The 24079-nt window shown below is 59.8% G+C and overlaps 8 protein-coding genes and 1 non-coding gene across 9 annotated transcripts; 3 read left to right on the forward strand and 6 right to left on the reverse strand.

The window, feature by feature from the left end:
* The first annotated feature begins 253 nt into the window (after positions 1 to 253).
* On the forward strand, positions 254 to 2930 carry TRAVEDRAFT_69491 (uncharacterized protein). Its single transcript, XM_008036431.1, has 10 exons — positions 254 to 500; positions 574 to 768; positions 821 to 897; positions 955 to 1059; positions 1117 to 1258; positions 1313 to 1401; positions 1452 to 1573; positions 1628 to 2358; positions 2415 to 2638; positions 2699 to 2930. Exons 1-10 carry the CDS (start codon positions 285 to 287, stop codon positions 2874 to 2876), a joined length of 2079 nt encoding a protein of 692 aa, XP_008034622.1. The 5' UTR covers positions 254 to 284; the 3' UTR covers positions 2877 to 2930.
* Positions 2931 to 3167: 237 nt separating this feature from the next.
* On the reverse strand, positions 3168 to 3266 carry TRAVEDRAFT_t32. The gene has a single exon. It is a non-coding gene; the product is annotated as a tRNA-Leu (tRNA).
* Positions 3267 to 3735: 469 nt separating this feature from the next.
* Positions 3736 to 5163, forward strand: TRAVEDRAFT_43806 (uncharacterized protein; the record flags this gene model as incomplete). The annotated part of the gene is made up of 3 exons (XM_008035731.1): positions 3736 to 3909; positions 3963 to 4505; positions 4558 to 5163. The coding sequence occupies 3 exons, from the start codon at positions 3736 to 3738 to the stop codon at positions 5161 to 5163; spliced, it is 1323 nt and encodes a 440-aa protein (XP_008033922.1).
* Positions 5164 to 7260: 2097 nt separating this feature from the next.
* TRAVEDRAFT_26765 (uncharacterized protein) lies at positions 7261 to 7771 on the reverse strand. The gene has a single exon (XM_008035409.1). It carries the CDS (start codon positions 7715 to 7717, stop codon positions 7418 to 7420), a length of 300 nt encoding a protein of 99 aa, XP_008033600.1. The 5' UTR covers positions 7718 to 7771; the 3' UTR covers positions 7261 to 7417.
* Positions 7772 to 7930: 159 nt separating this feature from the next.
* TRAVEDRAFT_114697 (uncharacterized protein) lies at positions 7931 to 8242 on the reverse strand (the record flags this gene model as incomplete). The annotated part of the gene is made up of 1 exon (XM_008036432.1): positions 7931 to 8242. A coding segment is annotated over one exon (312 nt), but the record flags the coding sequence as incomplete, so codon positions are not given.
* Positions 8243 to 10999: 2757 nt separating this feature from the next.
* On the reverse strand, positions 11000 to 11352 carry TRAVEDRAFT_26766 (uncharacterized protein; the record flags this gene model as incomplete). Its single annotated transcript, XM_008035410.1, is given in 2 exon segments — positions 11000 to 11041; positions 11057 to 11352. A coding segment is annotated over 1 exon segment (182 nt), but the record flags the coding sequence as incomplete, so codon positions are not given.
* Positions 11353 to 13836: 2484 nt separating this feature from the next.
* Positions 13837 to 15154, reverse strand: TRAVEDRAFT_26768 (uncharacterized protein; the record flags this gene model as incomplete). The annotated part of the gene is given in 6 exon segments (XM_008035411.1): positions 13837 to 14439; positions 14504 to 14601; positions 14634 to 14920; positions 14941 to 14950; positions 14964 to 15044; positions 15104 to 15154. Coding segments are annotated over 2 exon segments (553 nt in total), but the record flags the coding sequence as incomplete, so codon positions are not given.
* Positions 15155 to 15899: 745 nt separating this feature from the next.
* TRAVEDRAFT_43808 (uncharacterized protein) lies at positions 15900 to 18335 on the forward strand (the record flags this gene model as incomplete). Its single annotated transcript, XM_008035732.1, has 3 exons — positions 15900 to 16073; positions 16127 to 16669; positions 16722 to 18335. The coding sequence occupies 3 exons, from the start codon at positions 15900 to 15902 to the stop codon at positions 18333 to 18335; spliced, it is 2331 nt and encodes a 776-aa protein (XP_008033923.1).
* Positions 18336 to 21125: 2790 nt separating this feature from the next.
* Positions 21126 to 21404, reverse strand: TRAVEDRAFT_77890 (uncharacterized protein; the record flags this gene model as incomplete). Its single annotated transcript, XM_008036433.1, has 1 exon — positions 21126 to 21404. A coding segment is annotated over one exon (279 nt), but the record flags the coding sequence as incomplete, so codon positions are not given.
* Between the last annotated feature and the right edge of the window lie 2675 nt (positions 21405 to 24079).

The raw sequence follows: 24079 nt of genomic DNA on the forward strand, positions 1-24079 counted from the left end.
ATTATAACCGATTTTCCCGCTTGATACGCTCAATACTACATGTTTCTGAAAGAGCTTTTTGCAATGTAATCGGAACCGAGGGTCCGCATGCGCAAAGGCTGCAAGGGTCCGTGGCGAGACCTGCCGAGACTAAACGGCTTAGTTGACGTCGATCCAGATCGCGAATCTCAGATCTACAGCATAGGCAGCGGCCGGCCGCTCGCGAACCTCCCTCTTTACAACTCTCATTCCCTCCCTTCGAGTGCCACTCTCGCTCGCGCATATAGCCATCCAAACTTCCCACCATGCCCCCTAGAAAGAAAGCCAGGAAGGGAACAGCGCGCACCGAGCCTCCTACGAGTGGCACGCCTCCGAGTCAGGCTGCGGAGAGTGCTGTACTAGAAGGCTCGGCAGCTACGGATGCAGGTCCCTCCAACCGCACTCCCCCTCGCCGCGCTATCCGTGGGAGACGTGGTGGCCTCAAGGACATACCCAACATGCCGCTGGATATATTGATAGAGGTACGGCTGGTCTCTCTTGAGGTCGCTCTTGGTTCTCGCCTATTTCTCATTATCTCATCGTTATATGCGCTAGATATTCAGCTGCATGCACCCGCGCGACCTGTTAAACATCGCGCGCACGTCGAAGGCCTTCCGCGCTTTTTTGATGAGTCGAAGTGCTGCGCCCTTCTGGAAGGCGGCGCGGAAGCAGGTCGAGGGTCTCCCTGAATGCCCTTCGTTTCTAAGTGAGCCACAGTACGCCAACTTGCTGTTCTTCACGAACTGCCATGTGAGCAACGCATTTAAAACTCGATTGAATGTATATGCTTACGACATAACAGAACTGCCTGAAGCCGAACATCCAGACTACGGTCTGGGAGATCTATGCTCGCTACTGCCAACCGTGCAAAGACAAACTGTAGGTGGACATGTAGTCATCGTTTCCGCGAGAAATACGCCTCATGCGGCCCTCTAGGATCTTGCCTGACGTGTTCAATGGTCACGCTTTGTTGAGAGAAATAAAGACGGAAGTCGAAGTGGACGTGACAGAATTCATCACCGTAATATATGTTTCACAAACGTGAGTGCTTACGACGTGCCTCATGTTTTCGTTGACTCTCAGCACCTCATTTGACAGGAAGCATGTGCCGTATCACATGGCTTGTTTCCATCTCCCCGAAGTCTTGCGCCTTCAAGAAAAGTGGAAAGGATGCACAACTGACAACGAGAAGACGCGCTGTATTCAAGAACAAGCGGATACTCTCAAGGAGAGAAAGGCTGTAAGTTATACTGCTGTCAAGCGAGAAGACATCAGCTCATCAGGTCGCATACAGCCACTTAATGCGCTGAGGCTTTGGAAGGCTGCTCAGCTAGATGGTAGAGCCGCAGAATTGGAAGCCATCAGGCAAGCTCGGGTCCAGAGGTATGCTATACACACTCAGAGGTCCGCATGTCTAACACAATTTGTTGAAGTATCTTGGAACGGCTCCGGCAAGAGGGCTGGGAAGACGAATTGGGTCGCATGTCAAGATACACCCTTCATAGGCTCGAAGCGCTCAAGGTTGTTCGCAAGGCCCAGAAGCTCACTGAAAATGGTAGGTTTAGGTATCATCCTCATAATATGTTGTAACCCTAACTGACGAGAGTAGCATGGCGATCTATCCGGCAAGAAGTCGTAGACTATGTGGAGGGAGTACGCACTGCCCGCCTCGCACACGAGCGACACCAGCTCATTTGTGAGCGGCTCAACATCCTACACGATGTCATCTCCGCCCGCGAGGATTTGCAAGGACGTAGGACTGCCAAGTCGGATATCCAGGCTGGATTTTCGGACCTGGCCTTGGCGCCTCAATTCCAAGCACTCGCGGAGGCGCCTTCCACCACAGAGATCACTCGGGCCGATTTCGAGGCGTTGCAGGACACGATACCCGCCCTCGCTGCTGAATGGTTTGCAGAACGCAAAGCGGAGCTTCTTCCGAAGGTTGAGGCCGTCCTCAAAGCTCCAAACGGCGTCGACCCCCTCTCGCTCGCGATCGTCACCTTCCACTGCGCCTCCTGTGAGCGCGAGGACCTCAGATGGCCGAACATCCTTGCGCACAAGTGCGTGCGCGGTTCGACCTACATTGGCGCCCCGTACAAGCGCGCGCTATCAACCGTTTGCGCAAAGAAGGGACATCGGTTTCCTTGGCGAGATCGCAAGAACGTGTTCTCAATCAGCCCCAAGGTGGCGGCCGCCCGCTCTGTCGTCGCTGCTTGTGGGCTGGATCCGGACATGGCAACACACGAGGAGATGGACGAATGTGAGGCCAGGCTGGTTTGCACGGCTTGTTCAGCAGATCCCATGGTGCAATGCCGGGAAGCATTGGATTGGTGGCGAGCGGTGCGTAGTACGCCGATCGCTCCGAGTCTATGTTCTCACCTGTTCGGTCATATCAGGTCGCGCACAAGCCGCCCGCGTTCAAGATGGGACCAAAATCTGGCTGTGGAGGCAAATGGAAGGTCTTGGACGCCGAGCTCGCTGCGCGTGTTCGTGAGCGCGAGCAAGTCATCACCTCGTCGCTGGCGGGCTTCGACATGCACCTCCAAATTACGGCCCCGTTGATGTCCTGCACGCGCTGCCACCATCGCAGCCGCACCGGTGTGGTCGAACATTGCAAAAGGTAAGTGTCACGTCTCGGAAGTTGAGCTTTTTCCGCCGCTGACACGCTCATGGCCTGCAGTCAGCACAATGTCGCAGACCCGCAGGCCGAGGAAGACTTCTACATCTACCCGGATTGTCGGCCGTTCGCGCGGACCGTACGTATCTACCCTGAGAAGACGGATCCCTTGTCGAGTTTGCGTATAAGCGCAAGCGTTGCACACGGCGCCGGGATGTATTCCTCCGCCGCCTTTGAGTAGGACCAACCCCTCACATCGAGCATCACACAGTGACGCTCCCCGGTCTTCGTGTCTCGTTCCCTGTCGTTGCCTTGGATCCAAGCCTCAATTGTACTTATCAAGAGTTTCTCCACCTTTTCGGACGATCGATATGTTGGACCGAGCTTTCCATGCAACAGCCTGCATGTGGCCATAAAGCTAGATTGTGGGGTCCCTTCAAGTTGGTCACCGCCTTACGACATCTGCCAAACGCACGTCGCCCATGAAAGTTCCTCCGTTGCTCGACTCCGATGCAACAAAACAAAACTTAGCTGACGAGAGTGGGATTCGAACCCACGCCCTTTCGGACCAGATAATTATGCAGCTTGCAACACCTTAGTCTGGCGCCTTAGACCGCTCGGCCATCTCGCCTTGAAACCGCTGTGGATAGTCAAATATCGATTCACACTGTGCGCTATTGACCGCGCGTGAACAGGCCACTTGAAACGTGAAACATATCCTCTCATTCGTAGCCATGTACGGCGGTCGCGGTGCAGTTATGCGAGCTTAGAGGGTGTATGGAGGAGGTGCTCAAAGTTAATGAAGAGAAGGGTCCGCGAAGGTTTAGTACATGCGGCGGGCGGCTAGCGCACGTGGGTTGATACGATCTGAGCAGACCAGAGCGGACGGCGGTGCCACAACCACTCTCCTCCCCCCACCCACCTCGTCGCTCGGGCCCTCATCGTTGTCCCCGTTGCTGTCGCCGTCGTCGACGCATATACCCGCCACATCTGCCTATATAGGTGGCTCTGCGCAGTAGATTGGCCTGTACCTCCCTCTGACGTTCCCCCATACCGCGCCACTCGCTGCTGCATTGTCCGACTCTGATACCCTAGCCACCATGCCTCTTCCACCCGACGCAACCCTCACCCTGCAGGGGCAGCCTGGTCCCGGAGATCTTATGCACACCAAACCCAAACAGGCCATGTTGTTCCGCATGTCGGCGGAGACCTTCGAGCAGCTGGAGGACGCGCAGAACCTCCCCAAACTGCACTTCGAGTTCGGGAAGAACCCAGTGCGTCGTCCGCATCTCTAGACAGCTTATGTGCAACTCTGACACCCACACAGGGACTCTATATCCATGATTCCTTTTACTCTGTACGAGCCGACCAAGAGAACGGCCCCCACGAGCTATACCTCCGCATGGCTTCGGCGCAAAAGCCCATGGCCCCCCTCAAGATGTACGCCAACGTCATCGGCAAGTTTACTGTGGACCGCCAGCTCGGGGAGAAGGTCGAAAGTTCGGTGCGTGACCGAACGCTAGAGGCCGAGAAACAGCGCACCGAGCGCAAGGCCATATACCTCGACACGCCCCCGGATTTGAGCCGTTCCAGCGTAAAGGGGAGACGGAAAGACGCCACGGCCCCTCGTCGTCCAGCTCTGCCCCCGGTCAACCGCCCGCCGTCGGGCATGAAGACGAGGGTGGCGTCACCGCTTCCGGCCTCTGGCTCCCACGGCAATGGATCAACAAACGAGGTTCCCCCGACGAGAGCGCGTCTGATCCATTGCCTGGCGCTCAAGCCTCGGACATCCGATCAGGCCATCGGGTTGTGTGTGGGGAAGGATCCTTCTCCGCAGATGAAGAAGGAAGTGATCTCACTGTTGCACAGCGTGAGTTGTCTGGTTAGTATGTGATTATACGCGCTCTCTGACAGCTGCGCAGGTGGGGCAGCCGAAGGTTGGAACTAGGGGCAGCGGTCCTGATACGCCCCAGCTATGGGAGCTGAAGCCCGAGTCGTGGCGCGACGTGCGGCCGTACGGATGGCCCTTGTTGGAACCGGACGAACGCCTGAGTCTATCGCGGCAGGCACGCGGGATCTACAAGAGCCTGAGGATCCCCGAGTCCGACCCTGTCTGGGAGCATGCGCGCTATCGCGAAGCCGACGGCGCGTCGGCCAAGTCAGCGGCGGGCCCCAGCGCGGGGGGCGTAGAGCCCAAGAAGGGCATGATGTCTAAAGGCCCGACGAAGAAAGCGAAGCCTGCGGAGGGAGTGCGGAAGAAGGTGCCAGATATCATCATCGCGAAGGACGAAAGCGCGCGTCCGGGTCGAGATGAGCACAGCGTCAAGGGTAGAGCGCGCGAACGCGACACGGACGAGGGAAGCGGCGCTGGTACGCCCACTAGCGCGACGCGGCCTACGATCCGGAGGCCTGGATCCGGATTCAAGCTCATCCCGAAGGTGTCCGCCACACCAAACGGTCAATTGGGCTCCCGGACGGCGCGGACGGTGCGGACTGCCGGGGCTGGAGGCTGGAGAACGAGTCGGTAAGTATGGGAGGGTGGTGAGGGTTGGTTGGCGGTGAGGGCTGGTTGGCGGTGAGGGTTGGTTGGCGGTGAGGGTTGGTGGACGGCGGTGGCAGGGCGGGAGGGAGGTCGAGGTCGGCGGGCACACGGTGGGATCGAGCACACGCGGCGAGAGCGTCGCGAAGATGTACATAACGTAGATACACTGTCAATGAATACATGATTTTCGCCTCGGACATGCAGCATGGATAGCAGTATCGAGAGTATGCGAGGATACACGGTGCCTCGCGCGCTACCGACTCGGACGCCCGCCCCGTCTGTTCGCCTGAGCACACGGCCGCAGCTACCCTCTCCGCCTCTGCGGTTGCGGTTGCTGCACCTACACCAGCCAAGCCGCCTTTTCCGCGCGTACGCTGGATTTTCTACGTCGTACTTGCCACGATACGAGTATGTGCGACCTCATTCTGAGCCGGAATGAGCATGCATCCCCGTTGAGGGCGCATCGTGCCGAAAGTGAATGCGCGGGCAGTAGAGCAACACCGCGCGAGATCAGAAGGGCGATGTGCCATCGCACCGCCGCAGCGGCATCATGCGCGCACACATCGCACCAAGTGAATGCAGCGCAATACCGGATATTATTCGCCCGAACCGACTGCCCTGCGCGTCACGAAGAGCGCGGGGAGACCCAGAAATACACATTTCTGAGCGAGTGCCCAATTGCGTGGAGGGAACCTAAGACTCGGAGCTAGCGACTACCACAGTCCTTGAATCAGTCAGCGAGATCCGCAGTTATACAGCTCGAAACTCACCCTAATGTTATTCACTGTAGGTAGATGGTCTCCTGGGCCGGTGCCGAGCGTTGAGTGAACGACTCGTTCATGTCGCGGGCCGGTGCCGCGCGTGGACTCAAAAACACCGCAGGAGGGCTTAGGTGTACGTTCACACCGCGCACCGGGCTTGCGCGCCTGCACCGCCTTAATCGACCAGCTTGCACGCCACAAAGAGGGTGTGAGGAGGCCTAGAAATTCGATTCCGGTGCGGGCGCCTAACTGCACAGAGGGAGCCCAAGACTCGGCGCAAGCAGCTGCCGCAGTCCTTGAGTTAGCAGACGAACGCGGTTAGACGGCTCGAGACTCACCCTAGCATTCACCACAGATGCATAGTCCCCTGAACCCGTGCCCAGCATTGAGCGAGCGAACTTATGTCGCGGGGCAGCCCCACGCGCGGACTCTTGAGAACTCGCGGTGTCAGCGGAGACACACTGGCATGCACGGCGAGGTACCCACCAAATCTGGCACCTCCATTGCCGCCGCACGAAGCACACGCTCGCATACCAAGCTGCCGCTACTGGAGCGGTCGCGAGCTGACCTCTCCTCGCGAGTTGTTCCCAGAGAAGACGGCCGTCGTAAAGAAGAGCAGCCTGGTAAAGAAGGGGGAGCGAGCCCGGGGTGCCAACAGCTGACACAGTCGTACAAACTAGCCGCAGATGGGGCGAGGCATATGCGGGCGAGGCCAGGTCGAGCTGGAGGAAAACACGAACCGGCAGGGAGGGGGCGTTGGCGACTAGGAGTGATTTTGCGCGCTCAGAAGCCTTATATACCGTGTCACTGTCAGCGTGTGAGCACGTCAGATCGGAAATCTGTCGGCGGAGGGGTGCCCGCTTCAATTTGGGGGAATTCGCTTCCCTCGCAATGAAGCTACGTCTTCCATCGCGGACCAGGGACACCTTGTTGAACCTAGAGGCGCATCAGGTTCGATTTATCACGGCCGCGGGTTGCACATACCTTAAATCGAGAAATCCTTGTCGGATTTCGCTGGATGTCAACGCCCGCCTGGCTCGAGCCTGAGCCCGTAATGAACCGTCGTAGAGGCTCATGCATTAGCCATAAATTATGAGAGCCCAAAACACGTTCTGCCAATAAATTGGAGACCTCGCATTGCGAGCGTGCGGGCGCACTTCCTCCATGGCAGGCTGAGTGCACGATGAGAGAGCAGGACGAAGGAATGATACTCAAGCGCCCAAGTCCGGCCAATCTGCCTGAACGGGAAGGAAGCCTCGTTTGAGACGCCCACCACCGCCGTCTCCAAACCTTTGTCTCGACACCCTCCCTGCTCACTCTCAACGGACGCAACGGCCAGCATCGTCCAAGAATTCTAATTAATTGTGAATATAATCCGCGCTGCGAGCACAAGAACTACGAATATGCTCGCGCCAGCCCCCGAGCAGGTACGAACACTCGCCAATCCCACTCCGAGCCTGACCCTTCCTCCGCCCCAGGCTAAAAACCCATCACGACGTCCGAGAGGCGCATGGTGCCGCTCGGGCGTCCGTTGGACTCGAACGGAGAACAGGCGAACAAGGCGAACATGCTGCCTTCCACATCACTGGCAGGCCGGAACGCCGGGATCGGCTCATCGAAGATATAGAACTCCCCGTGCTCCGCCGCAGGCTGCCCGAAGTCGTCCTCGACGTCAGAGTCGACGATGAACGGCTTGCTCTTGACGCCCTCCTTTGGCAACGGGTTCTTGCGGACATACGGCCCCGTGAGGTCTCGGCCGCGAGGCTTCTTCGTGTCCATACGCTGCTGGCGCTGGTGTTCACCGAGAGCGGCCGCGGGCGCTGGCTGGGGCAAGGTCAAATGCTCACAGATGGTGCTCCGGCTACCTGGGTCGTCGGCGAGCGGGGAGACGTTGACGGAGTCGTTCAAAGAAGGCGCGGCCGCGGCCGGCGATGGACGCGCCTTCTTCCTCGCAGCGCCCGGGCGGACCGCGCTCGGGTTGCGCCTTGCAATCTCGATGTCCTCGGGGGTCGCACGCTCGAACCTCAGAACGCCCTTCCGCCAGCGACGGAGCAGCGTGCACAGCGCCGTGTTCCCTCCCCGGATGCTGTTGAAGTCCGTGAACGGAATCTTCTTCGGCCATCCGCACAGCTTCCACCCGTCTCTGATGACGGTGTTCTTTGCGTATAGCTTCTCCGAATAGCTGAGGTTCGCGTCGTCGATGCCGGTGAGTCTGCCTAGCATCATTGTGAGCAGCTGGACAGTGGAAAGAGCGCGCGATTGGTACTCACGAAACTCGCCGATGACTTCAGTACGGAGCTCCATGCGCAAGCCATCGCGAGTGGTCGGAAAAGCAGACTCGGGCTCTAGGGCGGTGTAGGGTTGGAGAGGCAAGAACGTCACGGTGGGGGGCTCTTCCGGGAAGACGGAGGGCGGGGAAGGGGGCACGTCGGGCAGTTCGGGGGATGCCATGGCGGTCCGAATGTCAGCGGTCATAGTCTTATGGGCATATGCTCAACACCGCGGAGACGGGTGAGTATTTCACACTCTCCCTGTTGTGCAAATAGCACTGATATTCTTTTTCAGGTTGCTACATCTGGGTGCGTGAGAACCGGTTCCCCTCCGACACGAAGAGGAAAAACAGTGAGCTCTTGCCCCGCGCCCAAATTTGGCGATATTTTTGCTAATCTAGCCCGCGATGATCTCCCCATGCGATACTGTACTGCTGACTTTGCGAGCAGCTACTCAGTATCTCCCGCCCTTGCTTTCCATCCTCGTCGACTACGGATGTGCAGGACCCGTGTGCGTATTCTTAGATGCACAAGGAATGGCCGCGCTCACTACTTCATTTTGCCAGCCGCATAATATCCACTAGCCCGAGTTGTGCGCGTCACGCCGTCGGAGCTTTGGTAGGCGAGGATCAGACTTCTGTCGCGCACGGACCTTGTTTGGAAGTCGAGAGCGCATTGTTTCAATACAGGAAAGCCTCTTCCGCATCGTACCATCCGGGAAGGGCAGATGGTACGCTCTTCGGCATGACACTCGTGAATGCCACATCTCAGGTAAGCAGAAGATTTCTGTTGATGCGCACGGCATGCACCGTATTCCTTTCATGCTAAGCTCTGTGCGGGTGTGGAAAGGGCGGGAAGTTCGCACCTTGTGCAGGGGCGAATTCTCATGCGTCTCCGCCCATAAGCTGCCCTGCTCTTCCAGTGACTATGGCCACTCTGGCTCGTGGCACGTATCATGCGGTGCGAACCGAAACTCGGTGCCCAGACTCTCTCGTAAGGTTCCTGGCCATACTTACCATCACGTCTCGCTTATACACAGCACCTCCGAATTCGCTCCGAGTTGAGCACGCTCGAGCATAACGGTCATTCCCGCGCCATCTCCATCGATTCCATACAGCCCCTCGCAGTGTACAACAGGCACACCCTCACCGAGACGACATATACACGCTAGCAGGGCTCTGTAGACCATCGGGGCTCGGATTCTACTGCGAGAAACACCGTCGCACTGCGGCCTGCACCAAGGTAAGTTCACATACTTCTTAAGCTCGCACCTGTCATGCTGATCGGCTCGGTACAAAGGCTGCACGAAGAAATCTTTCGAGGTTGCCAACGAGGCTTTCATGTACGGCACATCGCGCTCGTCCTCCATTTGATGACTCCGCCAGAGCTGTGCGGTGTTTACCCCGCAGGACCTCCATCGCGGGGTGGTCTCTCTCTCATCTCCTAACACACTCTAGGAGCCCACACAGGCGCGGCCGCGTGCGCTCTTGCGGAGATCACGGCCGCCGATCTGTGAACGCCACCGGGGGACCCGCATGCTTGGAACCATACGTACGGGCTGCAAGGCACATTGCTCGGGCCCGTTAGACGTTCAGCGCCCCCGGCAGAGCGGGCACGAGGTGTCCAAAGCGCTGGGTCCCTCCATATCGCGAGGACCGCGGACGCGAACGATGTACGGCAACAGCTCAACCAAAACTGTCAGTCAAGCTCCTGCCCCGGGAGTTCGTGTCGGCTTCTTCCGTCCTGCGTGGCTCTATCCTCGCGTGAGCGGGTTATGTCCGCCTTGGGCAGACGTGAGGCGCCGGCAGTTGTGGGTCCAGCCTGCAGGAGTGCACGTTCCCACCAAGCGGTCCCCCTCAAACGTGTGCCCAAATCCTTGTGCAGCGCGGCAGTAGCGTCTACGCGGCAGCGGGAACGTGCTGCCAGTGGTCTATCGGAGCACGTACTCGTATCAGGGTCAGCGCGCGTCTTCAAGACGAGCTAGGCCGCGCTCATTGTGGGGCGCACGCCGTGTTCTTCGCTTCCGCCGGCGAAACCCTCGTCATACGGTACGGCATTTCCCCCGTTCGCGCAGGTTCATTTCCTTTCGTTCTCACCGACGTCTCCGATATCATTATAGGCTGCTGCTAGCAGACACGTTGCAGGGATGTGATCCTGCCAGTGTAGCGTCAATGTCCGACATCAGCGGGAGCGACGGCGGCGGACGGACGTGCGACTCGAGCAGCACAATGCGCGAGGCCTATGTGACTGTCGTCGTAGAGGGCCACGGGTGGAGGCCGCATCCTGCAGTATGTGTGCAGGATCCATACGTGAAGTCGGTTGGTCTGCGAAATATATCTTACCATAGGCACATTATCTACAATGTCTTGACGACGTGCTATTGTCGCGGACGGCGCTGCGGCTGGTCTGAAACATGCGCCTCGGTGCGGGGAAGCACGTCTATGTGTTCGCGAAGCTTCTAGAGGCGGTATCGGATCGAGGAGGACAACGTCTTGTCGGGTTACGCCCCACGGCGCAGGTGCAATATAGTAATGGCCGCGAACCTTGTGGCGAGGAGTGCGCAGGACCCCGTGTCGCCTTCCCAACGCGCACGCAGTGTATTCATTCACATCTCAGGGATATGATATATCCGCACTGGTGTGCGCAGTTCCAATGCACACCCAGGCTTTGACCTTCTGCACGCGGTAACTCAATTTAAATGTCCACAAGTCGAATTTTCAAAGATACCTCGGGATGTGTTGTCAAAGGCCAACCGAGCACGCGGTGCATGTGTGGAGCATGGTTCGCAGATCCCATGCCGTGTTCTACACGTCTACGAAGTGTTTACATGTTCGGGGCATGGATTATTACCGAACTCAGATGCAGCCCCAAGGTTCCCCTCGTACAAACTGCAGATCATCGAAATGCAACTTCGCCAGCGCGCACACTGGAGCGTGGTAGAGCGCGACGCAGACGTTCGCTCGCGCATGTGTGCGAAAGCGCGACGCGGGAGGATGCCAAACTCGGCCGTCGCGCGAATTCTCTGCCGCGGCCCCATCGCTGGGAATGCAAAACGTCGGAGAGGATACGAACCTTTTGTGCTCAGAATGGGCTGGAACTCACCGAACACGCGCGTAATGGTGCACTGTTCGTGTGATTGCGTTTCCGAGGGCTCCCGGTGCCGTCGCGGGAGGGGAAGCGATGATTTGGCGGGATTCTGGGGATGCTCCCGATGAGTACAGCGCGAGCGCGGGTGCGGCGTCGACCGAGTACCTTGTGTGCATGCGCAGTGCATGCCGTACGTCCACGCGCCACGTTCTAGACTGTCAAGAGCATCTCAACACTTTGTATATGAGATATGTTCGCACTGACGTACCTCCAGATCCGGCGCTAAGGGCCCCCCCTTGCGAATTCGCCGAGAGGCATGTTCTCGCCGCGCACATTCAAGCGCAGCGAGCATGCGTCGGAGACGTCCACTCGAGCACTTTCGCGAAAGCGCGCGGCGGGAGGATGCAAACAGAGGTTGCGACGCGCATTTTTTCACGTCCTGCTGGCTCCGCCCATGAAATCGTCGATAACGAGGCAAATACTTTGTCCTCGGATCGCGCTGAAACTCACCGAGCTCACGCGATTTGGTGCACTGAGTGTGCGTCTGCGATTTCGAGGGCACCCGAAACGGGAGTCGACGGGAATCGACGTTTTTGCGGGATTTTGAGCATGCTTCCCAGCGAGAATAGTGCCGGTGCGAGTACGACGACGACCGAGCATCGTGCACGTGTGCGTATCGCATGATGTACGTCTATACGCAGCGTTCTAGATAGATGAGACGTCATCAGCACTTTGAATGCGAGTTGTATTCACACAGACGCACCTCTAACCCGTCGCTAAGGGTCCCCCCTTTCGAAATAGTCGAGCGGAAACTTATTTCTCCGCGGACATCCAAGCGTCTGAGCGCGTGTAGCGGACGTACATCCGAGCGCGCTGGTCGAAGCACGCCGCGGGAGGACGAAAATACGGGCCAGGACGCGCATTTTTCGGTGCTCTGCTGGTTCTGCCCATGAAATCACCGGCAGCGAGGTCAACATTTTGTTCTCGGATCGTGCTGGTACTCACCGAGCGCATGTGACCCGGTTGGCGGAGTATGTGGGTGCGTTTTGGAAGGCTCCCGATGCAGGGCCCGGCGGCGAAGCGATGTTTTGTCGTGATTCTGGGATTCTTTCCCATTGACACAGCGCCCGGACGAGCACAGCGACGACTGAGAACCACGTACGCGTGTGTATCGCATGCTGTACGTCCCTGCGCCGCGTTCTAGATTGTTTGTAGCGTCTCAATACGTGGAGTGCGAGCTGTATAAGTACAGACGTACCTCCAGACCCGGCGCTAAGGGTCCCCCCTTTCGAAATCATCGAGCAGAAACTTATTTCTCCGGGAACATGCAGGCGTGTAGACGCATGTACCGGACGCACATCCAAGTTCGTTGGCAGAAGAACGCGGCGGGAGGATGAAAATACGGGCCAGGACGTGCATTTCTCTGTGTTCTGCTGGTCCTGTCCATGAAATCACCGGCAACGACGTCAACATTTTGTCCTCGGATCGCACTGGTACTCACGGAGCGTACGTGGCCTGGTTCACGGAGCGCATAGGTGCGTTTTGGACGGCCCCAGATGCAGAACCCGACGGAGAAGCGATGTTTTGGCGAGATTCTGGGGAGGCTCCCCCATTGGCACAGCACCCGGACGAGCACAGCGACGATCGAGCGCCGCGAGCGCATGTGGATTGCATGCTGTGTGTCCATCCGCCGCGTTCTAGATGGTATACATCACTTCAATACATGGAGTACGAAATATATACGCACAGACGCACCGCCGGGCCACGCACCAAGGGTCCCCCCTTACGAAATCGTCGACGGGCAACTTTTCTCCTCGCACACATTCACGCGTAGCGAGGGCCCATCGCAGACGTCCGCTCGAGCGCGTTCGCGACATCGCGCCGCGGGAGGATGTGCACGGAGGTCGGGACGCGCGTTTTTCTGCATTCCGCCGGTTCTGCCCATGAAACCACCGGAAACGCGGTCAGCAGTTTACGCCCGGATCGCGCCGAGACTCACAGAGCGCATGCGACCCGGTGCGTAGAGTGTGTGCGTGCGTTTCGGAAGGCGAGGAACGCAGGGCGCGGCGGGAACGCGATGTTTCGTGGAAATGTACCCGCGCTCGCGCGACACCGCAGCGACTGCGTGCGTCCCGCGGCCGCGAACTACGGCGGCGAGGGGAGCCCTGCTGATGTACAGCGCATGCACGTCAATTGAGGTCGAGAGGCCCGCTCCGCAGCGGCGTCTCGACGTGCGCGAACGCGCGCGAACGAGTGGCCCCGCGACATCGTCGAGATCCAGCTTAGCTTGTCCCAAGGCCGCCGCGCACAGCTGGGAGCGGCGGGAAACGGCGGGAGGCCGTCGTGTTGCCTAACGTTCCACGCCGCGCCGCGGGGCGACACGAGCACGGACCGCGAGCCGTGATTTTGTGTTCTCATCTGGTTTCTGGCCGTGGAACGACGCGGAGACGAGCTCGCCTGATTGCCCTGGGATTGGGCGGCGCCATGCGTCCCGGTGTGATACAACATGCTATCGCGGTTACGAAGGCCTCTGGTGCGGCGCCGAGGCGCGAGAGTGGCATTCTGTCGGCGCGCCCCCGTCCCCGGGACGACCGCGCACGATGCGCGAATGCTGAGGACGCTGGGGGCGTCCTCGAGCGGCGTCCCGAGCACGCACAACGTGCCCCTGTGCTCACAGTTCGAGGACGTTGCGCGTCGGCGCCGCCCGCCGAAATGCCGCCATGCACTGCCCGCACGCGTCTGTGCACGGCGGAGAGCCCCGCAGACGTCCGCCCATGCGCGTGGACCGAGGAACGCCACTGAAGGACGTAACAGCGGGCGGGGACGCGCCGTATTCTGCCTCCTTCCAGCCATCCAACGGGCGAAGATGACGCAATATATTTGCGCGGACGGCACTGCGTACTGTAGTGTACATGCGTCGTGGTGCGCGTGAGCGCGCCATCGCGTTCAGGAAGCCGCACGGGGAGACGTCGCGGCGGGAGTCGGCCTCGAGAGGGGAGGGGCCCCGCCGACGAGAGGCGAGGGCGCATGCGGCACGGCGTACACGACGGTGCGAAGCACGCGGACCATGCGACATGCCCGCTGTGCGTCGGGCATGCGCGGAGACGGCGTCTTGGACGCAAATGGGAACGGCGTCCATGCTCGCTTCGGGGCACGGGGGCATCAGATCGAGAGTGCGAACGTCGAGCGCGGTGTACCGTGTACGTACCTTGCGAACGTGCTAGCCGCAACGAGCTGCGCTCTGCGCCCCGCGCCCCGTGTGCGTGCTGTCCCCACGGAGAGGGCGGTCTGTGCCGCACCGAGCTGCACACATTCGAGCGGCGGGGTACGTAGCCCGCAGACGATGCGCAGGGCGGCGAAGGAGGCGGGACGCCTGCGCTGGGGGACGCTGCTCGCTCGGCGCGGAACGTGCGCCGTCCAGGCTGGGATACGCCGTCAGGGATGCGTGTGCGTGGGGCCCGGACAGCGTTGACGTCCGAGCGTGGACGGGGCGCCGGCGGCAGAGATGGCGAGCGCGCCACGACCCGAAGAGCGAGCTCAGGCTCCCGGGCGTGCACGGTGCATGTCCAGGACGAGGGGGCGGTCCGTGCGCATCCTGGGACGGTTAAAAGCTGGCGGAGGGCGTTGAGAGGAGGCCCATCCCCACCTCTTCGCCCACCGCCCTCGTTTCGTCGAACACTGAATGCGCTGTGTCGTCCGGTACGTCCTGGGTCGTGGCTCCTGCGACCATCTGTCCGCTGACTGTGTGTGTACAGCTTACGCCGCCGCCGTCATTGCGAATATGACGGTGAACGTACGGCGCCGTCCACGACGAGCATGTCCTTGCGTTATTCACGACTCGCGCGCGCATACATGCTGACCATGCGTGTCAGCGTTCGATTTGCGGGTAAGGTAGGGTCGGATCACTCACTTGCAGTCGTAGCAGAGCGGCGTGCAGCACACGAAGGGTGGGTTTCGGCGGAATGCGTCGTCGCTAACCGTCTTCTACCTTTCAGGAGTTAGTATGCAGCACCGGAGACACCAGGGCGAGGGCGGTCGAGTGGTAAGTGGAGGCCGTAGCACTGATCATCGGCGCGCGGTACACGTGCAGGCCGAGGCTGCTCGTGCGACGGAGGTAAGCATTGGGGGGTTAGTAGTCGACTAGAGTAGAGACGGGCGCCCGTGTACATACTAGTGTCGCAGCAATGCAGTTGGTGGTGCACACGAGAACGAGCGGTGACGCGGTGGCCAACGACGTCACCGGTCGTCGCAGCGGGAGGGCTGGACGAGGGCGTGCCTCGCAGCTCATGAAGAGAAGCGTCCGCGAAGGTTTGAGGCCTAACGCGGACTGGGGCGAGGCGGGCGGCTAGCGCACGTGGACTGATACGATCTGACCAGACGGCGGTGCCACAACCGCAACTCAGTCTCTCCTCCCCACCTCCCCGCCGTGCACGCTCGGGCCCACATCGTTGTCCCCGTTGCTGTCGCTGTCGTCGACGCATATACCCGCCATATCTGCCTATATAGGCGGCTCTGCGCAGTGGATTGGCCTGTACCTCCCTCTGACGTTCCCCCATACCGCGCCACTCGCTGCTGCATTGTCCGACTCTGATACCCTAGCCACCATGCCTCTTCCACCCGACGCAACCCTCACCCTGCAGGGACAGCCTGGTCCCGGAGATCTTATGCACACCAAACCCAAGCAGGCCATGCTGTTCCGCATGTCGGCGGAGACCTTTGAGCAGCTGGAGGACGCGCAGAACCTCCCCAAACTGCACTTCGAGTTCGGGAAGACCCCAGTGCGTTATCTTCGTCTTCTTACCCCGCACATGTATCTCTAACAAGCATATAGGGACTTTACATCAACGATGCCTTTTACTCTGTACGAGCTGACCAAGAGAACGGCCCCCACGAACTATACCTCCGCATGGCTTCGGCGCAAAAGCCCATGGCCCCCCTCAAGATGTACGCCAACGTCATCGGCAAGTTTACTGTGGACCGCCAGCTCGGGGAGAAGGTCGAAAGCTCGGTGCGTGACCGAACGCTAGAGGCCGAGAAACAGCGCACCGAGCGTAAGGCCATATACCTCGACACGCCCCCGGATCTGAGCCGCTCCAGCGCAAAGGGGAGACGGAAGGACGCGACAGCCCCTCGTCGCCCAGCTCTGCCCCCGGTCAACCGCCCGCCGTCGGGCATGAAGACGAGGGTGGCGTCACCGCTTCCGGCCTCTGGCTCCCACGGGAATGGATCAACAAACGAGGTTCCCCCGACGAGAGCGCGTCTGATCCATTGCCTGGCGCTCAAGCCTCGGACATCCGATCAGGCCATCGGGTTGTGTGTGGGGAAGGATCCGTCTCCGCAGATGAAGAAGGAAGTGATCTCACTGTTGCACAGCGTGAGTTGTCTGGTTAGTATGTGACTATACGCGCTCTCTGACAGCTGCGCAGGTGGGGCAGCCGAAGGTTGGAACTAGGGGCAGCGGCCCTGATACGCCCCAGCTATGGGAGCTGAAGCCTGAGTCGTGGCGCGACGTGCGGCCGTACGGATGGCCCTTGTTGGAACCGGACGAACGCCTGAGTCTATCGCGGCAGGCACGCGGGATCTACAAGAGCCTGAGGATCCCAGAGTCCGACCCCGTCTGGGAGCATGCGCGCTATCGCGAAGCCGACGGCGCGTCGGCCAAGTCAGCGGCGGGCCCCAGCGCGGCGGGCGTAGAGCCCAAGAAGGGCATGATGTCTAAAGGCACGACGAAGAAAGCGAAGCCTGCGGAGGGAGTGCGGAAGAAGGTGCCAGATATCATCATCGCGAAGGACGAAAGCGCGCGTCCGGGTCGAGATGAGCACAGCGTCAAGGGTAGAGCGCGCGAACGCGACACGGACGAGGGAAGCGGCGCTGGTACGCCCACTAGCGCGACGCGGCCTACGATCCGGAGGCCTGGATCCGGATTCAAGCTCATCCCGAAGGCGTCCGCCACACCACCCGCCACCGACCTGCGCGCACACTCGCCTCTTCCTCCGAAGAGAACAGGACCGGTGGATGCTCGAGAAAGCAAGCGAGAGCGCGAGCTACCTGCGCCCTCGGGGTCGGCACGGCCGCTCCCACCGATCGCAGCGCCGATGCCATCGCCGCAGCCCAAGAGCTCCACGCCCCAGTTCAGGAAGAAGACCAAGGAGGAGCGTGCTGCGGAAGAACGACGAGAAGAGCGGCTGCGCGAGCGCGAGCGACAGAGTGCGGCAGACGAGCGGCAGCGATCCAGAGGACAAGGGTCGCCTGTTCCTCTGAAGCGCAAGAAGGCTCCGCGAGACGGAGACGACTCTGAGTATTCGGAACGCGACGTCCCGCTCAGCAACACGAAGAAGCGCCGTTTGGACGACCAGCAGAGCGCCGCTGAGAAGCCGCGCGGGCGGGACCATTCGCTACCAAAGAAGCCCGTGCTGCGCGAGCCCTCGCCTTTGCGCCCGCCGCCCATGAAGGTGAAGAAGGAGCCGTCGCCGCTATCGCTCGCGTCCTCGCCACCGCCGCGCTCGTCTCTGCCGCCCAGGCCTTCGATGCCGGAGAACCCGCAGCCGCCCTCGTCCTCATCGTCGAGCGCGAGCGCGAAAGACGATGGCCCGCATCGCGCGTCAAGCACGAAGCGTCGTCGGCCCTCGATCCAATTCACCTCGTCCTCTGATGAGTCCGACCCCCCACCCCGTGTCGAGCCCGCCGCGAAGAAATTCAAGGTGAAGCAGAGGCACCCTGCCCGCTTCAAGCCCCGCGCGGCGATCCCCGCAGACCGCACGGGCCTGCGCGGGTACTACAAGACGTGCTTCTTGGTGTATATCCGGTTGTACCAGGAGCAGGCGCAGCGGCGGGACCGGATCGAACGCATGCTGAACGGGGAGGCGAGCGGGGACGACGACGCGGACGGCGACGCGGACATGGACGACCTCGACCCGGACGCGCTGGTCACGTTCATGGCGGAGCTGCAGGCGGTCACGGACGAGATGAACAAGATCAGGGCGGCGTGGGAGCACCTTGGCGGGAGCGTAGACTCCTCTGGGGAGCTCGTGGATGAGTAGAGAGGGGGCGCTCGCGGGATGATATAGAACGGTCAATCGGGCTCCCGGACGGCGCGGACGGTGCGGACTGCCGGGGCTGGAGGCTGGAGAACGAGTCGGTAAGTATGGGAGGGTGGTGAGGGCTGGTTGGCGGTGAGGGTTGGTGGGCGGCGGTGGCAGGGCGGGAGGGAGGTCGAGGTCGGCAGGCACACGGTGGGATCGAGCACACGCGGCGAGAGCGTCGCGAAGATGTACATAACGTAGATACACTGTCAATGAATACATGATTTTCGCCTCGGACATGCAGCATGGATAGCAGTATCGAGAGAATGCGAGGATACACGGTGCCTCGCGCGCTACCGACTCGGACGCCCGCCCCGTCTGTTCGCCTGAGCACACCGCCGCAGCGACCCTCCCCGCCTCTGCGGTTGCGGTTGCTGCACCTACACCAGCCAAACCGCCTTTTCCGCGCGTACGCTGGACTTTCTACGTCGTACTTGCCACGATACGAGTATGTGCGACCTCATTCTGAGCCGGAATGAGCATGCATCCCCGTTGGGGGCGCATAGAGATTGAGACGTACCGAAAGTAAATGCGCGGGCAGTAGAGCAACACCGCGCGAGATCAGAATGGCGATGTGCCATCGCACCGCCGCAGCGGCATCATGCGCGCACACATCGCACCAAGTGAATGCAGCACAATACCGGATATTATTCGCCCGAACCGACTGCCCTGCGCGTCACGAACTTGAGCGCGGGGAGACCCAGAAATACACATTTCTGAGCGAGCGCCCAATTGCGTGGAGGGAACCTAAGACTCGGAGCTAGCGACTACCACAGTCCTTGAATCAGTCAGCGAAATCCGCAGTTATACGGCTCGAAACTCACCCTAATGTTATTCACCGCAGATAGATGGACTCCTGGGCCGGTGCCGAGCGTTGAGTGAACGAGTTCATGTCGCGGGCCGGTGCCGCGCGTGGACTCAAAAACACCGCAGGAGGGCTTAGGCGTACGTTCACACCGCGCACCGGGCTTGCGCGCCTGCACCGCCTCAATCGACCAGCTTGCACGCCACAAAGAGGGTGTGAGGAGGCCTAGAAATTCGATTTCCGGTGCGGGCGCCTAACTGCATAGAGGGAGCCCAAGACTCGGCGCAAGCTGCTGCCACAGTCCTTGAATTAGCAGGCGAACGCGGTTAGACGGCTCGAGACTCACCCTAACATTCACCACAGATGCATAGTCCCCTGAACCCGTGCCCAGCATTGAGCGAGCGAACTTATGTCGCGGGCCAGCCCCACGCGCGGACTCTCGAGAACTCGCCGTGTCAGCGGAGACACACTGGCATGCGCGGCGAAGTGCCCACCAAATTTGGCGCCTCCATTGCCGCCGCACGAAGCTACCAAGCTGCCGCCACTGGACCGGTCGCGAGCTGACCTCTCCTCGCGAGTTGTTCCCAGAGAAGACGGCCGTCGTAAAGAAGAGCAGCCTGGTAAAGAAGGGGGAGCGAGCCCGGCCCGGGGGTGCCAACAGCTGACACAGTGGTACAAAGTAGCCGCAGATGGGGCGAGGCCAGGTCGAGCTGGAGGAAAACACGAAACGGCAGGGAGGGGGTGTTGGCGACTAGGAGTGATTTTGCGCGCTCAGAAACCTTATATACCGTGTCACTGTCAGCGTGCGAGCGCTCCAGATCCGAAATCTGTCGGCGGAGGGGAGCCTAGTTCAAATTGGGGGAATTCACTTCCCTTGCAATGATCGGAAGCCGCGTCTTCCATTGCGGACCAGGGACACTTTGTTGAGCCTAGAGGCGCGTCAGGTTCGATATATCACGGCTGCGGGTTGCACATACCTTAAACCGAGAAATCCTTGTCGGATTTCGCTGTATGTCGATGCCTGCCCGGCTCAAGCCTGAGCACATGAACCGCCGTAGAGGCTTGTGCATTAGTCATGCATTACGAGAACCCGAAACACGCTCTGCCAGTAAATCGGAGACCTCGCATTGCGGGCGGGCGAGCGAGTTTCCTCCAAGGCAGGCTGGGCACGCAACTTGAATGAGTGAGCAGGACGAAGGAACGATCCGCAAGCGCGCATGTCTGCCTGAACGGGAAAGAAGCCTCGTTTGAGACGCCCACCACCGCCGTCTCCAAACCTTTGTCTCAACGCCCTCCCTGCTCACTCTCAACGGACGCAACGGCCAGCATTGCCCAAGAATTCCAATTAATTGTGAATATAATCCGCGCTGCGAGCACAAGAACTACGAATATGCTCGCGCCAGCCCCCGAGCAGGTACGAACACTCGCCAATCCCACTCCGAGCCTGACCCTTCCTCCGCCTCAGGCTACAAACCCATCACGACGTCCGAGAGGCGCATGGTGCCGCTCGGGCGTCCGTTGGACTCGAATGGAGAACAGGCGAACAAGGCGAACAAGCCGCCTTCCGCGTCACTGGCAGGTTGGAATGCCGGCATCGGCTCGTCGAATATATAGAACTCCCCGTGCTCCGCCGCAGGCTGTCCGAAGTCGTCCTCGACGTCAGAGTCGATGATGAACGGCTTGCTCTTGACGCCCTCCTTTGGCAACGGGTTCTTGCGGACATACGGCCCCGTGAGGTCTCGGCCGCGAGGCTTCTTCGTGTCCATACGCTGCTGGCGCTGGTGTTCGCCGAGAGCGGCCGCGGGCGCTGGCTGGACTCGCAATGTCGAATGCTCACAGATGGTGCTCGGGCTACCTGGGTCGTCGGCGAGCGGGGAGACGTTGACGGAGTCGTTCAAAGAAGGCGCGGCCGCGGCCGGCGATGGACGCGCCTTCTTCCTCGCAGCACCCGGGCGGACCGCGCTCGGGTTGCGCCTTGCAAGTTCGATGTCCTCGGGGGTCGCACGCTCGAACCTCAGAACGCCCTTCCGCCAGCGACGGAGCAGCGTGCACAGCGCCGTGTTCCCTCCCCGGATGCTGTTGAAGTCCGTGAACGGAATCTTCTTCGGCCATCCGCACAGCTTCCACCCGTCTCTGATGACGGTGTTCTTTGCGTATAGCTTCTCCGAATAGCTGAGGTTCGCGTCGTCGACGCCGGTGAGTCTGCCTAGAATCATTGTGAGCAGCTGGACGGTGGAAAGAGCGCGCGATTGGTACTCACGAAACTCGCCGATGACTTCAGTACGGAGCTCCATGCGCAAGCCATCGCGAGTGGTCGGAAAAGCAGACTCGGGCTCTAGGGCGGTGTAGGGTTGGAGAGGCAAGAACGTCACGGTGGGGGGCTCCTCCGGGAAGACGGAGGGCGGGGAAGGGGGCACGTCGGGCAGTTCGGGGGAAGCCATGGCGGTCCGAACGTCAGCGGTCATAGTCTTATGGGCATATGCTCAACATCGCGGAGACGGGTGAGCATTTCACACTCTCCCTGTTGTGCAAATAGCACTGATATTCTTTTTCAGGTTGTTACATCTGGGTGCGTGAGAACCGGTTCCCCTCCGACGCGAAGAGGAAAAACAGTGAGCTCTTGCCCCGCGCCCAAATCTGGCGATATTTTTGCTAATCTAGCCTGCAATGATCTCCCCATGCGATACTGTACTGCTTACTTTGCGAGCAGCTACTCAGTATCTCCCGCCCTTGCTTGCCATCCTCGTCGACTATGGATGTGCAGGACCCGCGTGCGTATTCTCATATACGCAAGGAATGGCTGCGCTCACTACTTCATTTCGCCGGCTGCATATCATCGACTAGCCCGAGTTATGCGTGTCACGCCGTCGGAGCTTTGGTAGGCGAGGATCAGACTTCTGCCACAGTGACCCAGCCCTCGTTTGGAAGTCGCGAGCGCGTCATTTCAATACAGGAAAGCCTCTTCCGCATTGTACCGTCCGGGAAGGGCAGATGGCACGCTCTTCGGCACGACACTCGTGAATGCCACATCTCAGGTAAGCAGCAGATTTCTGGTGATGCGCATGGCATGTGCCGTATTCCTTTCATGCTAAGCTCTGTGCAGTTCGCGCCTTGCGCAGCGGCGAATTCTCGTGCGTGTACGCTCATAAGCTGCCCTGCTCTTCCAGTGACTATGTCCACTCCGGCGGTGGCACGTATCAGGCGGCGCGAGCCGAAACTCGGTGCCCAGACTCTCTCATAAGGTTCCTGACCATACTTGCCATCACGTCTCGCTTGTACACAGCACCTCCGAATTCGCTCCGAGTCGAGCACGCTCGAGCATAACAGTCATTCCCGCGCCATTCCCATCGCTTCCATACAGCCCCTCGCAATGTACAACAGGCACACCCTCACCGAGACGACATATACACGCTAGCAGGGCTCTGTAGACCATCGGGGCTCGGATTCTACTGCGAGAAACACCGTCGCACTGCGGCCTGCACCAAGGTAAGTTCACGTACTTCTTAAGCTCGCACCTGTCATGCTGATCGGCTCGGTACAAAGGCTGCACGAAGAAATCTTTCGAGGTTGCCAACGAGGCTTTCATGTACGGCACATCGCGCTCGTCCTCCATTTGATGACTCCGCCAGAGCTGTGCGGTGTTTACCCTGCAGGACCTCCATCGCGGGGTGGTCTCTCTTGTCTCTCACCCAACACACTCGAGGAGCCCACACAGGCGCGGCCGCGTGCGCTCTTGCGGAGATCACAGCCGCTGATCTGTGAACGCCACCGGGGGACCCGCATGCTTGGAACCATACGTACGGGCTGCAAGGCACATTGCTCGGGCCCGTTAGATGTTCAGCGCCCCCGGCAGAGCGGGCACGAGGTGTCCAAAGCACTGGGTCCCTCCATATCGCGAGGACCGCGGACGCGAACGATGTCCGGCAACAGCTCAACCAAAACTGTCAGTCAAGCTCCCGCCCCGGGAGTTTGTGTCGGCTTCTTCCGTCCTGCGCGGCTCTATCCTCGCGTGAGCAGGTTATGTCCGCCTTGGGCAGACGTGAGGCGCCGGCAGTTGTGGGTCCAGCCCGCAGGAGTGCACGTTCCCACCAAGCGGTCCCCCTCAAATGTGTGCCCAAATCCTTGTGCAGCGCGGCAGTAACGTCTACGCGGCAGCGGGAACGTGCTGCCAGTGGTCTATTGGAGCACGTACTCGTATCAGGGTCAGCGCGCGTCTTCGAGACGAGCTAGGCCATGCTCATTGTGGGGCACGCGGTGTTCTTCGCTTCCGCCGGCGAAGCCCTCGTCATACGGTACGGCATTTCCCCCGTTCGCGCAGGTTCATTTCCTTTAATTCTCACCGACGTCTCCGATATCATTATAGGCTGCTGCTAGCAGACACATTGCAGGGATGTGATCCTGCCAGTGTAGCGTCAATGTCCGACATCGGCGGGAGCGACGGCGGCGGACGTGTTGAACTTCTGTGTCTACGGCTGTGCCGGACCGGGAGTGGCAGTGATAGTGGCTGTGCGTCTACCATACGCCAGCATGGACTTTCCTACTTACCATATACGTACATTCTTTTGTTCTGTACTTACTTGGCATCCTGCCATCCCTCCACATGATTCTGGTACGTTCTACGATGTTCCGGACTATTCTAGACAGCGTCCGGATTACTCGCATTACTCAGCCATGGACTATCTGACCTTATGTCGATTATGCTCCCTTACTCAGCGTTACTCATCGCTCAGTCAGCGTCCTCTGGACGTCACATGCTCTCTTCTTATACGCTTACTCATCGTCCTCCCCAGTAGTATATAAGGAGGACTCTGCAGGCCTCTGCTCTTCAGTCGTTCTCTCACAGACTGAAGAGTAAGTCCCACACTACCTATGCTTCCTTACATGTTTACTTACTAGT

This window comes from Trametes versicolor, assembly GCF_000271585.1.
Source record: "Trametes versicolor FP-101664 SS1 unplaced genomic scaffold TRAVEscaffold_2, whole genome shotgun sequence".
NCBI classification, from domain to species: domain Eukaryota; kingdom Fungi; phylum Basidiomycota; class Agaricomycetes; order Polyporales; family Polyporaceae; genus Trametes; species Trametes versicolor.

Bases quoted from the DNA above. Each gene is read 5' to 3' on its own strand.
- TRAVEDRAFT_69491 (XM_008036431.1), top strand. From the start codon at position 285: ATGCCCCCTAGAAAGAAAGCCAGGAAGGGAACAGCGCGCACCGAGCCT. The intron at 898-954 runs GTAGGTGGACAT...GCGGCCCTCTAG, and splicing joins CAACCGTGCAAAGACAAACT to GATCTTGCCTGACGTGTTCA. The intron at 1,060-1,116 runs GTGAGTGCTTAC...CTCATTTGACAG, and splicing joins GTAATATATGTTTCACAAAC to GAAGCATGTGCCGTATCACA.
- TRAVEDRAFT_26765 (XM_008035409.1), bottom strand. From the start codon at position 7,717: ATGGACACGAAGAAGCCTCGCGGCCGAGACCTCACGGGGCCGTATGTC.